The sequence below is a fragment of the Pygoscelis adeliae genome, unplaced genomic scaffold (assembly GCF_000699105.1).
Source record: "Pygoscelis adeliae isolate BGI_AS28 unplaced genomic scaffold, ASM69910v1 Scaffold351, whole genome shotgun sequence".
NCBI lineage: Eukaryota > Metazoa > Chordata > Aves > Sphenisciformes > Spheniscidae > Pygoscelis > Pygoscelis adeliae.
This window is the reverse complement of record NW_008824112.1, coordinates 236,715-251,351: the sequence shown is the minus strand read 5'-3', so window position 1 is coordinate 251,351 and position 14,637 is coordinate 236,715. Positions and strand designations below refer to the sequence as shown.

At 46.2% G+C, this 14,637-nt stretch overlaps 1 protein-coding gene across 1 annotated transcript; it reads left to right on the top strand.

Moving 5' to 3' along the window:
• Nucleotides 1-7,783: 7,783 nt before the first annotated feature.
• LOC103925528 (olfactory receptor 51G2-like) lies at nt 7,784-8,758 on the top strand. Its single transcript, XM_009334258.1, has one exon. The coding sequence runs from the start codon at nt 7,784-7,786 to the stop codon at nt 8,756-8,758; it is 975 nt and encodes a 324-aa protein (XP_009332533.1).
• The last annotated feature ends 5,879 nt before the right edge of the window (nt 8,759-14,637 follow it).

Genomic DNA, 14,637 nt, shown 5'->3' with positions numbered 1-14,637 from the left:
CTCCCCTGGGTGGTTAGCTGGTGCCCCAGGCTCATCCCTGGAGCTCAGCAGGAGAGGGATTCCCCCTAAGGCTAAGGCCCAAGGGAGATCCCAAAGGAGGAGAGCTGCGTGGCTCCAGGGTTATGCTGTCCTTTGGGGAATCTGTCATTAGAGCAGCTGGTCCATGTCCAGGTCCTGCTGAGCTCTTGTCCTCAGTGCTATTTTTGAGCCTTCAGGCACACTTTGAAAAACGTTGCATCACTGCTGGTGATGTCAGAGCTGCTGGTGCCAACGCAGTCAGCTGCTCCTTTGGTAGCAAGTGGGAAGGACAGCCTGCCAAGGAGAAGACATCCCTTCTGAGCTGCAATCTCTCCTTCCAGGCAGCTGGGATATTTTTGTCCAGCTCATCACAGCTGCTGCAGCCAAAGAAAACTGCATATGATCAAACAGCCTTTGCATTTTCGGAACTTTTTGAAGCAGAGAAGGATGGGGGACATGCCTGCCTTCCTCCCCTGCCCTGGATCTGCAAAGTCTGGAGCAACCCTGAGGGACACTGCTGGGCCGGTGGGAGGTGAAACCTCCACAGCAGCAGCCTTTGAGTCTCACCTTTAATTTCAGACTTGTGCATGGACACACAGACGGTGGAATCCCTCACTAGGAGAAAAGAAGGAAGCCAGGATTGGTGCCAATGTGGTGATTTCAGGTAGCAATGGTGCTCCTGTTCTCCTGGATCTTCCTAAACCCTTTCCTATTCTTTATTTGTGTATCTCCAATGAGCATTACCTTCCTAAATATTATGAGCGTGCTCGTTTTGAACTGGGTCTTGTAAAGGCTTTTACATGGGAGGACCAAGCCCGCCCACCTTTCCCTTCCCTCCTCGCCATCCCTTCTCTGACTCCTATCAGTACTCACACACTGAACTCTGGCCTGTGCAGTAAATATGATTGGGACTGGCTTAGGCTCAAATTATAAACATTTCCAGCAAATAGACTGATGTGTGCTAAGGGGTGGCTGTGTTTCCCCTTAGCTGTGGTTCTGGGAAAGCAGTTTTTTTTAGGATGGGAAAATAGATGAACAGAGCCTCACACCCCTCCCTAAGTACATGCAATACCTATGCTTTTGGGAAAAAGGATTAAACAGAAAACCAGCAAGAATGACTTGGTGGGAGTACAGTATGGAAACAGCACTGCAGGAAGCTCGGTGCATGTGGGTGAGCCTTGAGACACAAATCAGAGGGAATCATAAGATTTTGAGCATATCTGGTACAAGATGAAATTATCTTACACTATACAATAGGTATGGGGGTGATTCAAGCAAGATCAGTGTTGGGCATTTTATAGTGGCTGCTGGAAGCCTAAGCCCTTTTTCTCGTTTAGCCACGGGTCTGCTGGATAACCCTGAGCAGACATTTTCATCTCCAAGCCATTCCCCTGTCCCAGCAGACCCTATGCAACCCCCCTCTGTGCCATGCATACAACCAGGCTGCTCGGCATGCTGGTCTTGAGATGACCCTCAAGCACAAGATTCATGCTAGAAATAGGTTATCATTTCAGCACATGCAAGATAGGTAACGAGGGGAAGTTTTCTCTCTGGCAGTTCCTAGGGGTGATGCTGCAGTTTGCAAGCCAGATCATTGCTTCCAGCTGCACAGACACAGGTTTGCTCAACACAGTTTGTCTGCAGCCTTGCAGTGAAGGAGGCTGAACGAGCAATGCTGGAAACTGCCTGATATGTAGAGTAAAATGGTGGCAGAGTGTCCCAAGGGAAAGAAACTAAATGTGCCAGGGTGTGTGAACGATGAGTGTGTGCATGCAGCTGGGCTGAGTAGAGCAGGGAAGGAGATACCATGTCATTTCCACAGATGGATGAGTCCAAAAAGATTCAAAGTTATACCTTTTCTGGAGAGCTGTGGAAAAACAGGTCTGGAAGGGGCCTGGAGAGGGTCTCTCTTCTGCCTGATATTTTCAGGGTGTGTGCTCCCCGTCCTAGTTCACACAGTGTGAGAAAAGATGAATAATCGTTCCATATGTATCCTCTCCTCCCCATTCATTATCTTATAAACCTTTCCTGTGTTGCTTTATTGTCTCTTCTTAAGGCTGAAGAATGCTTTTCTGATAATCTCCACTTCTACAGGAGCTTCCCTGAAGTGGTCAGGCTGTTGGACTAGCTGGTCATTGTAGGTCCCTTCCAATTTTCTTCCCTTCCCTTCCCTTCCCTTCCCTTCCCTTCCCTTCCCTTTCCTTCCCCCTCTCCTCTCCTCTCCTCTCCTCTCCTCTCCTCTCCTCTTCCTTTCCTTTCCTTTCCTTTCCTTTCCTTTCCTTTCCTTTCCTTTCCTTTCCTTTCCTTTCCTTTCCTTTCCTTTCCTTTCCTTTCCTTTCCTTTCCTTTCCTTTCCTTTCCTTTCCTTTCCTTTCCTTTCCTTTCCTTTCCTTTCCTTTCCTTTCCTTTCCTTTCCTTTCCTTTCCTTTCCTTTCCTTTCCTTTCCTTTCCTTTCCTTTCCTTTCCTTTCCTTTCCTTTCCTTTCCTTTCCTTTCCTTTCCTTTCCTTTCCTTTCCTTTCCTTTCCTTTCCTTTCCTTTCCTTTCCTTTCCTTTCCTTTCCTTTCCTTTCCTTTCCTTTCCTTTCCTTTCCTTTCCTTTCCTTTCCTTTCCTTTCCTTTCCTTTCCTTTCCTTTCCTTTCCTTTCCTTTCCTTTCCTTTCCTTTCCTTTCCTTTCCTTTCCTTTCCTTTCCTTTCCTTTCCTTTCTCCTCTCCTCTCCTCTCCTCTCCTCTCCTCTATTCCACAGGCATGGAATAGAGAAGCTCTATTCTGAGCATGCTTCTCCAGGACGTTTGCTAGCTTCAATAGTTCTTCTTCCTCTGTTTTTTTCACATCTGGCACATCTAGAGATAACAAACCTCTGCCAGGACTGTTCAGATGAGTGTCACGAAGGCTCAGTGTATTCAGCCATAAGCCTGGCCGTGACGTTTAACAACCAGGTAGGAGCAGGCAGCTGTCTTGCTTAAAATTAATGCTTGTAAATTAATTGTTCTTTGGCAGTGGGGCCACCCAGCACCAGGCGATCCAGGATCATGCCAACAAACCCTTTAGCCTCTAAAATGAGGCAGCGACATCATGCAGACTCCTGAGCCCTGCCTGGGAGTTGCTGAAGCGCCGGTTAGCTCAGGTCAGCAGCATGCCAGGGACCGTAATAACAATTTACTGGTGTCCATTGCGGGCAGTGCCCCAGCACAGTCTGGTTTACAACTACAGAAGTATCTCGTAGGTCCAGTGGCTGTATTTACTATAGATGCTTCACATGAGAATGTGCAAACCCATTAGCTGTCCTGTGTCTTGGTTTGGCAGCCACAGAATAAGGGTCCCAAGGAATTCCCACCTCACAGCTGAGGTGGCAAAGATAAACTTATTACCACAAGACATCTAGATACAACAGGCCATCTGAGAGGATATCTGTTAATGTGTCTGTGTTTGACTTTGTGATATTTAGTTTGTTTTTATTGTGCAATATATTATGATTTTAATTAAACATTTCGTGTCTCACTGGTCACAAGGGGATTGCTAGAACTTCACCTCTGTTATTCCCTCGGAGAGATGCTGCAAGCACTCTTCTTGCAAAATTTATTATTATTTGCATTACAGATCCATTCTCACAATAAAAATTATGTGTATTGCCAGCATGCTGCAGCATTGCCAGCCATAAATCACAGGGAGCTATAAACATGTCACACAATAAACTATCAGGAGAAAATCATGCCTGCTGGGAGAGCATCATAAATGGAAAAGATCATTTACTTCACACACTATTTTCAGTGGTATGCCTTACGCTGTTTACGCACAGGGAGCTTGGGCTCCACGCGGCTCCCGGTTGATTGGACGGGGTCAGTCCTCGGGGCGCGTTATAAGCGCTGCCCTCCTGACGCCGGGACGCGGATGAGGGTTTTTCCTTTGCATCACAACGGGGTTGTGCTGTCTGTGCAGGTCATAAAGCCCCCGGGTCCCCGCCGCCGCGCTCGGTAAGTACCCTGGGCAATTAGCAGCCTCTCCATCATTGCACTCCTCTTTTACTGGTGTGGTGGTTGTGGTTTATGGGGCTGGACACCAACGCAGGTGGGGAGTTGCATGTCTGAAGCTCTGCTCAGGAGGTCCATGCCACTCCACGGGACCCACAGGGTTGGATGTGCTGCAGGGAGCGGGTGGCTGTAATTTCAGGCAGTGCTGGCACCACGGTACTGCTGGGGAAGATCTAACCATCGCAGTGCCGCTTGCCATTGTGCTGTGGGCTTTGTACAAGAGTCAGCCCTGCTCTGCCACTGTCTGGTGGCCCAGCTTAGCTGGTGGGAATGGCATGTTACTGTCCTTGCCTGTAAAGTCAACAGAAATTCGGCTCTGTGGGTGCTGCGTCCCCAGAGTCCCTTTACTAATCCTCCTCCCTTCGCTGAGCGGCTGAGCCCTCACTTGGATGCTTGAGTTGGCAGCGATGCAGTTGTGAAAATAGCAAAGTCTCCTCTTGGGAAAAAAGCAGATCTCTTGGTCTCATCCTCCCCCAGCTCCGGCTCCCAAGCCCCTGCTCTTGCCTACGCTGAGAAGAACTCTTAAAGCACCAGTACTTTGCTTAAGTTATCGGTGAAAATCAAAGTCAGAGACAGGCAAGAAATCAGGAGGTGGCTTTTGAGGGCTGGAGAAGGAGGGACGGCACCATGTCCTCCATGAGGCATCTGCATTCATGCCTGACCCCTTCCCCCAGGCAGTCTGGAATGGCTCCTGGGGAGCTGTAATGCCTTGGGTGCTGAGCAGGCGGAGAGTTTTCTCTCTGTGGTAGGATGCCTTTCTAGGCTAACAGCAAACAGTGCCCAGGTGCTGCCATTAATCTTTAAATTGATACCCTCCACTAACTGGAGGTTTGTTTCCTTGTTAGGGCTTGGCCGCAGTGTGAAAGGTGTAATTGGTGTCCCATGATAGTCAACTGGGAGGTGTAACATATATATGTGTGCTATATGTTATATATACACATATAAATGTACGTAAACATAAATAAGCATGCATGCTTTTTTATATATTTTATGTATTATATGTATTTTATATATATTATTTATAGACACACATATATATACACAGAGACACAAAACATGGAGGGAAAAAAAAATGGCTTGGAATGGGATCCGTATCTGTAGCGCGTAGGAGCACATAACAAACTAGAGTAGCTCAGAGAGGAGCAGATCTAGTAAAGCCCATTTCTAAATAACTTCATATAGCGTGGTAGGAGTTGCCGGTGTCTAACAAAGTCAGGTTTGCATGAAGGTTTTCTTGTAGGAGGAGCATGCCTTACAGACCCCAGTGAGTTCTCACCAGTCCTTCCTTTCCCACTGTGCTCTGTCTCTCCTCTTTATCCACCTCCATGTTCCTGGAAACCTCTTGAATCTCAATATCTTTGAGAGTTCTGGATATCTGCCAGGTGCTGCTGTAAGGGAGACAGTTAGACAGACAAACAGGCATGCACACAGTCTTTTTTTTTTAGTTTTTTTAACCCAGCCTCCAGATGAGACTGAATTGTAGGAGTCTGCAGATTAATTCTCACTGCTCAGATGCTGTTGGATTGGCAGAAGGGGACAGCTCTTACCTTTGGGGAGCTCCAAGCCTCCACTTAGGACCAGAGGTACCTCTGGGCAGTTTCCTTTTGCCAACGTCGACCACCGTCGATATGTTAGGGAAAGCGCTGGCTGCCCATCCAGATCTGCGCCGTCTCGTGTGCTGATGAGGCTCTCCTGAGGAAGGGCTGTGACTTGTCCCTTCAGCAACTGACACAGCGGGGCTACGTGCTGGCCAAGGCAATTCCTGATACTAACGTGTAACTTTGCAATGAAGATAAAGTGGCCCTGCCTGGAGGAAATGAAATGACTTTGGGTCTTCCCCAGTTCCCATCAGTTACGTGTTGCTATTGCCCTGGAGCAGGAAGATGTTTATCCTCACTAAGCTTTGGGATTTATCGCCACATTAGACTCTCAAGCAGGCTGAGAGTCTAATGGAGCAAAATCATATTAGGAACATAATAAATAAATCACAGAAGATGTGTGTGTTTATTCAAAACTGAACTGTGTTATAGTAAACGCTCTTGCTCATAATTCAGGCACTCTTTGACCTGCTTGTTTTCTATCTTACAGAAGATGCATTAAGACTGAAGCCACAAATATTTATTTTCCTTTAATTAGCTCTTGTTTTCCACATTCCCTGCTTTCCCCCATCCACCCAGCCAGTCATTCTGTCACAGAAGGCACAGAGAGGGCTCAGGAACCCTGTCAGCCTCTCCAGCATCTCTGCTAGGGTGCATTGTCATGTGCAGTGTAGGAACCTGGATTGTGCTGAGATGGCTGAATCCTCCAAGAGGACTGAAACCTATAGTAAGATCACAGGCTCACAGGTTCATTGGATAATCAGGTTGGAGAGACTTCAGAAGATCTCTAGGCCAATGTCCTGCTCAAAGCAGGGCCAGCTTGAGGTCAGACAAGGCTGCTCATGGCTTTATCCAGTTGGGTCTTGAAAACTTCTGAAGATGGAGATGCACAACCTCTCTGGGCAACCTGCTCCGATGCTTAATGGTCCTCAAGGGGAAACATTTCTCATTATATCCAGTCTAAACCTCCCTTGTTTCAACTTATACCTGTTGTCTCTCATCGTCCCACCATGCACTGCTGTGAAGAGCCTGGTTCGACCTTCTTGATAGCCTCCCTGTAGGTAGGGGAAGGCTGCTGTTGGGTCCTTGCAAAGCCTTCTCTTCTCCAGGCTGAAGAATTCTCTTTCCTTGGTCTCTTATCCTGGGGCATTGCTCCAACCCCCATCCATCTCAGTGGTCTTCTGCTGGCCTCTTTCCTTGGTCTCTTACCCTAGGACATTTCTCCAACTCCCATCCATCTCAGTGGCCTTCTGCTGAACTCACTAGAGCAGACATCTGCTAGATTTCTGTAAAAGCCCCGCTCACCTCATACTCTTAATCCCTGTGTAAAAACCCTACCATATCCCCTGTGCCCCTCCCCTCTGATTCAGACCCAGAGACTTTCCGTGGATGCCTCCCCAGTACTTCTGAACCTGCAACTTCTTGTGCTTTGGCTTGTGTTTGTCTGTTATTAATAAAAGTCATGGGCACCACACAAGTGGGGTTTTGCTCATTTATTTCCCTCCACCTGATAGTAAGATAGATTATGAAATGAGCAAGAACTTGGATGTGAGAGCTGCTGAAAATCCACCTTACCCTGGTGGCCATCTTCTGAGCTGAGAGCAGCAGCGCCTAAGTGCCTGATTCTCTGTTATATTTTGCATTTGTTTCCAATGTTGATTTCTTAACTAAGAAGTCGGACTCCTTTGATCTCCAGTCAGCATCAAAAAGAAGCCAGCTGCTTAGCAAGCTTAGTCTTGGTTGGGATGACCATAGAAAAAGCATTTGCTCACTCAATAGAGCATCTCAACCTGTGAAATTTGGGGAAAACTGTAAAACAGTAGCACTCACGAGGAATGTTTTCTCTTTCATTTTAAGAAAAAATGTTTGGTTTTTTTTTTTCTTTTTTTTAAGAAAAAATGCCCATCCTTTTCCTTCATTTTATAGTTTAATGGATAAACAGGAGTGTAGTCATATGTGACACTATGGTAATTATAACAGTGTCCTAAAGAGCATGGGGGCATCTGCATAGGTTGGTGGGGAGGTGGAGGGATGTGGCACTTGTCATCACCCACTTTATATTCAGTAGAGAGTCCAACTATGTGGAGTTTCTGTTGTTGATTTGTTTTAGGTATAGGTCATGTGAGAGCTGAGCTGGGATGGAGCATGACTCACATACCACGTGGGAATTCAATGGCTCCTTCTATCAGCCTCCAGCTTTCCTCATGATGGGCATCCCAGGCCTGGAAGCCCTTCACCACTGGATCTCCATCCCTTTCTGTGCACTGTACCTTATTGCTCTCTTGGGAAACTGCATGATCCTATTCATCATAAAGAAGACCCAAAGTCTTCACGAACCAATGTACTACTTCCTCTCCATGCTGGCAGTCACTGACCTGGGCTTGGTTCTATGTACGCTGCCTACTACTCTGGGTGTTTTTTGGTTTAATATGCGAAGGATTGGGTTTGATGCTTGCCTCACTCAGATGTATTTCATCCACATACTGTCCTTCATTGAATCCTCTGTGCTCCTGGCAATGGCATTTGACCGCTTCATTGCCATCTCCCATCCACTGAGACACCCATCCATACTGACCAAGACGACTGTCATAAAAATAGGACTGGCAATTGTATTGAGAGGTGTGGTCTCCCTCCTTCCCATACCCTTCTTGCTCAAGAGACTAACCTATTGCAGGAAGACTGAGCTCTCTCATTCTTTTTGTTTCCATCCTGATATCATGAACCTAGCATGTGCAGATATAAAAGTCAATGTCTTCTATGGTATGATTATTCTCTTAACAACAGTGGGGATGGACTTCATCTTCATTGTGCTGTCCTACATCCTGATCATTAAAACTGTTATCAGCCTTGCAACCAAGGAGGAGTGTCTCAAGGCTCTGAATACATGTGTCTCCCACATCTGTGCTGTTCTAGTGTTCTTCATCCCAATGATAGGACTGTCCATGATCCACCGCTTTGGAAAGAACGTTCCTCCTCTGGTTAACACTTTGGTGGCCTACACCTACCTTATAATTCCCCCCGCTCTCAACCCCATTATCTACAGCATAAAATCCAGCCACATCCGTGAGGCTTTGCTCAGGGCACTGTGGAGGAAGAGTGAATCTGACTGGTAGCTTCCTCCACCAGTTCTACCAGAAAGTGCTAGTGGACTGGTTTCTTGGTCAGAGCTAGTGGACTGGTTTCGTGGTGCTCCATCCACACGAGTCACTGCCAGATCCACTCGGACGCTGTCCCTCAACCCAGAGCCGTGATTGTCCATATTTTGTCCTAGCATGATGCCTTCATCCCTTCCAGCAGCCTGCGAACATCCCAAGCATTAATGCCAGTGATATATACAGATGGAAGCCCCAATTAGAGGGAGACAATTAAAGAAAAATGGGCTGCACGACTTTCTCTTTTCCAGTCATGTGATGGGGTGGATCAAGGAACCTCTGCAACGCATGTTATGCAAACTCTAGTAGCCAGATAATAGCGTGTAAGCTTCACTCAGACTCCCTTGCATGGGGTCATTGTTCCCTCACTGCATGTTACAGCACAGCTAACCCAGGCAGCAAGCTCAACAGGACAGGGCTTGTGCCAAGAGTTTGGAGCCTCTCTGAATATCCCAGTCTCTAGTTGTTCAACTGGAAACATCCCACAAGATGGAGCTCAGATCCAGAGGCTGAGCACAGAGCATTTTCTGAAGATTAGGTCCTGTTAAGTGGGCCCACAGCACTCTCAGTCCTAAAGAAATGGCTCAGCCTTCTTCATCTGTGGTTCTAAGGTGCCATACACATCTACAGTGATGGAGACAGTGCTGCTTTTGCATCTCTTTTTGATGTCATTGAGTCTTACCATCTTGCCAAGTCTAATGTTCCAGCCATTGTTTTGCATTTAATGTAATGTATGTGTGCAGTATCTTCAATAAAAGACATCTATTCGTTGTGAAAGGTCAAAAGACTTGATGAAGCCATTTTTTTCTGTTTATATGATGCAGAGATATTAGGTTGGAGTTGCTTAAAATCTTCAGGATTTGCTGTAGATGAGCACAGGATTGTATGAATTAGGTATGCATCAGGATGGTGCTTGGGGGTCTGGTGTGGCTAGCTCTCTTGCTGAAAAAAAGGGGTTTAAAAAATGTAATAGCAATGGCTAAACTTCCTGACACTAAGGACCACGTACTACAGTCTTCCAGCTGAGATCTGCCAGGTACTGACTGTACCCCTCAGAGGGATGGGAGGAGGAGATCTCCAGGGGCAGTCCACAGATGGGAGGTGACAGTGTCTCCCAGCATCTTATTGCTCTGCTGTAGGATGGGTCTCAGCCAGGCATGCAGAAAGGTTTCACGATCCTCCTGACTTGCGTCCTCCCACAGGCAGAATAAAATGGCCCAAAATCTTTCATGCCTCCGAATTATGGAGCTGTGTTTTTCTTGATCTTAAGCCGTATTTTGGCCAGTCTTGGCCATGGTGGAGAATAAGAAGAAATGGTGAGTGTTCACCTTGGAAGGGTGAAGCAGCAGAAGGTACCGGGACAGGATTAGACACCAGAACTAGCCTGTTTCTGCCTGCTGCCAGACTAACCCAGGATTAGTGTCTTTTTCTTTTCTGCTCTGCACATAACAGTACCTGGAATAGAGAGAAAAGAATAATGAGAGAATATCTCCATAAAAAAATGGAAAGGGAGAAGGGAAGATTCCTGAGGGGAGGATTCCCAGGCCACTGTTTGTTTTGTGTTGTGCTAGTTACTTTGCTGAGGATCCCAGTGGGCCCTTGCACAGGGTGAAATACTGTTCAGCAGACCACCCTCAGAACCTCTGCCTGAGCATTGGCACAGCGGGTCTTGCGGTGGAGGTCCTGTTTGCACTGAGATAGCACCCAGTGGGAGCACTCTTTGCTCAAAATATCTGAGGTCTAACCTGGTACTTGTAGCCAGCTATTATCAGAGGAAAAATTAACATAAGGAAACAAGGACAACTTTCAGCAGAAAACCCTAGAAAAGAGCTTTGCTGGAAAGATGCTTAGCTTGCAGGATCCTCGCACAACGCTGCTCCCATTCTGAAAAATTCCAGAGTTCTCCCTGGACGTTTGTGCTTCCTGGCTACAGCCATTCTCCGAAACAGCAACAGCCCAAGGAGCCTCTGCCACAGCAAGCAAACGTTCGGGGGGACAGCCAGGGAGGAAATGTGTGGGAGATTTATTAGCATAGTTGGAGACCACGGTGGAGCGAGGCTTGCAGTGCATTTGGTGCATCTCCATCACCCAGTTCAGCAGAGCTTCATCTGCCACCCCATTTGGTTCCCAACCTGTGTAGCTGGAGGGTACCAAGCAGACGCTTGAGATTTGGGAACCTCTATATAAGGTACTGTCTTTTAGGAACATAAGTTCAAAAACCTTTGTGGCTGCCTCTGGGAATGGGAAACTTAATTGTGCTTTAACATCTGTATGAGAGAAAAAAGAGATAGATGAACCACTTAAAGCTGCTAATTCCTATTCTGTGATGCCCTGAGCTCTCCACTTTGTACCACGGGATCACTTACAGTACTTGCCAATGGATTTATTTCCTATGAGGCACAGGAAGAGCAGTGTGAGACATATCAGAGGCATCTCTTGAGAGGAGAGGAGAGGAGAGGAGAGGAGAGAGCCTGCAGCCAGCAGCCAGCTGAAGCAGCAAGAGCGGAGAAAGCAGCTTTTTTGCCTTTTTTTCCTCAAGCAAGGGAGGATGACGCCTTAAGCAGCAGGTTAGCCTTCTCATCAAAGAGCAATGTAAGGCTTTTACACTACTCAAATTGAAAAGAAAACTGATTTTCCATCATGCTTTTATTGGAAGAATTCAAGACAGAAAAGACACATTGCCCACTGCCCACTTGGCAGTCAGGATGAGGCAGGAGTCAGGCCAAAAAAAAGCCAAGCCTGGAAAAGCTTTCAAGATTTTAAAACATTTCCCATTCCAGACCAGAATTTTATGAAACAAAAAATAAGAAGGAGAAGGAGAAGGAGAAGGGAGAAGGAGAAGAAGGAGAAGAAGGAGAAGAAGGAGAAGAGGGAGAAGGAAGAGGAGGAGAAGGAGAAGGAGAAGAAGGAGAAGAAGAAGAAGAAGGAGGAGGAGGAGAAGGAGAAGGAGAAGGAGAAGGAGAAGAGAAGGAAGGCCATTCCTTCCACCTCCATTTGGTTCCCACTGCCAGCTCCTCCCATCCTGAGCTGTCTCTGAGCCCTGTGCTGTGCATCTCCTCTGCCCTAAGAAACTCTCCTGTTACCCTCAATCATGCAGAGCCATGCTGCAGTCCCTGCTGCACCCTGTGGCTTTGTGGACACTATCATTAAAAGAGGGTTAAGGACAGTTCTCTGTCCTGGAGACACCTGGAGCTTCTTGGCCACATCCACCTCTACCCTTTCTTCCTTTCCTAACCAGGATGGCTTTACTCCACAGCCCAGTGGACATTATTCCCCAGCTGGTGCTACCCCCTCGTTCATGCCTGGGCACTGGCTGGGACAGGGCTAGTTGGCAGCAGCCAGGGATGTCCCTTGAGGTGAAGAACAGGTTAACGGTGTGGATGATGGTGGGATGAGGCTCCAGCCATGTCCTGCTCACTTTAGGACAGGCATAGCTTGTATGACTCCAAATACAGCAAGGGCCAGCCCAGAGCGACTGACTTAGCCAGGACCTGGGCATATTTATAAAATAGCAGCAGAACTACAAGCAGGTAGAGCTTTTCTGTTTACAAGTGATGACAAACAGCTAGGAAAAAAAAACAAAACACATTTGATCAAACTATCAATTAAGATGAATTTTAATTTTGGTTCAAAAATGCTTTGAATTTGAGTGATGCCTTGTGTTTTTAATTTTTCTTTTCTCTTTTCCCTCTGAAGTAATATTTTGGCTTGATGTACAGTTTCTTTTCCGGTGAGATGATATGGAAAAATGGCTACATATTCAAAATGGCTCAGAGGGCTTTTGAGGGGGTATATATTCCCGTCTCACTGCCACATCGCAGGACAGAGCAGTGGAGAGATGGATTCAGATGCTGAAGACTGTCCCATTGCCTTTTCCATCCGCAGAAGTTGGTCTCAGACCAATTTTGGCTCCATGGTACAATTCTGGTCAATGTTTATGAGCATTTACTGAGATCAGCTGCGGTGGCTGCTGCTAGTGGTCCTCTGCCTTGGATGGTTTTACTGTCTGAATGTGCTTACCTCCTGTTAAATGCAGTTACTGGGGCTTGCCGGTGGGAGGATCACCCTAGGAAAATAAATCTGCATTTACTGGTGTTTTTAAAGACATGGATCCAGTTTTCATCTCTACAAAAAGCAAAGTCCTTACAGGACCTGGTCTTCATCCCACTAGCAATCCAAAATCATTAGTCACTTCTGAAAATGTTGATGCATTTATCAATGCCAAAGAACTAAAGATGAACTGAAATATCCAGGGATTATTTACTTTGTGTGTCTGTCTCTCACAGTCACATTCTCTCAAAAGAAATTAATAGGATGGCAGATATTTTACAATGAGACTCATACTGTAATTACACTTCAGTGGCTGGCAGGTAAGTTGGCTCAGATACTTGGCAATTACTGAAGTGCTTTGTTCATTCAGCTTGCATCTTAATGTAAGTGGTTTACTGGAAATTTTATCACAAAAATAGCTTTTAGGCAACTTGACAGTAACAAGTCCACCTACACTGTTTGTAAATTGTGTATAAAAAGCTAACGTATGATAATCTTATTTGTTATAGATTCAAGATGGAAAAACCCCACATCAGGGAAATAAATCATGATTGCTATTTTAGGATAAGGGCTTCACCACAGACGTGCAGTAAATACCCCCACATTTTTCACAACCGAATGTTGGTTTTAAAACAGCTGTATTAATAGGCTGCAGAGCTTGCCATAAAAACATTTTGCATCCTTGTTTTACATGGGTAGGGCATGAAAGAAATATCAGAAAGCTCAGTAATGTTGCAGATAGCAGTTACGTGCTTGGCCTCATGCTGTCCATACAGGGCAGGGGAGATGGTGGGTTTATTCCAGTGAAGGTACAGCCAGCTACTGACTTGCTGCCTGACCCATTGGGGCGGATGGATGAAGTTCCATGCCACCCAGGGGTCAAGCTAATCCCCCTCTCCTCTTCGGTCAGAGCTCGGGGTGTGAGTCAGGCAGGGCCTGCACCCTTGTCCCGAGCCCTCCCATGCCAGGCTGGTCTGTGCAGCGCTGGGGCTCTGACACTGCCGTTGCATCAGCCTTTGATGGTCCATCCCAACACTTTTAAAATCCCAATATTTTTAAAAATCTGATCCCTGAGAATAGAAAGGCACCTAAAGCAAAGGCTTTTGCATATCTTCCTGGTCATTCTCCTTGGATCACAGCACTCCTGGAAAGTTTACAGATACAGAATAAGGTGAATAATCAGAATTTTTTTTCTTTACAGTTATTCTGATATTTCCATATGTGTTTTCAGGCAGAAAGGATGAAAATCCAATTTGTGTGTGCAAACAAATAAATATGCATGTCTCACTGTGCATGCCTGCAGTACTTGGGAGTGGTGGACCGTGGGAGGCAGCACCGCCAGTTTCACAGAGTACATTTCTGACAGAACAGCACAGCACATATGGAAAAACTCCAGCAGAACTGAAGTTTAACAGGAAGCACTAAAAATCTGTTTGTTTTTTTTTTTTTTTAATTTTGCCCTTTAAAAATAAAAGAAAACAAGCTCAGCTGTTGGGTTTATAATTTAAAATGTTGATTTTACAATGTTCTGCATTTAAGAGAATTCAAGCAATTCCTGTTCAAATTCAAATGCCACCATTTTGTGGCTGCATGTGTTATTGTATACAGCCATAATGGGCTAAAGAAATAAGAGAGGAGCTCTCTGTATCAGTACGGCAACTACAAGATTCCTTGCATTTCAGAGGCACAGCCCCATGGGATTCACAGTCATGGAAAAGGATTTATAAAGCTTTTTTTTGCAGCAGGGGATGTGCCATGGCATAGCATGACTGCTCTTCACCCCACGTGCC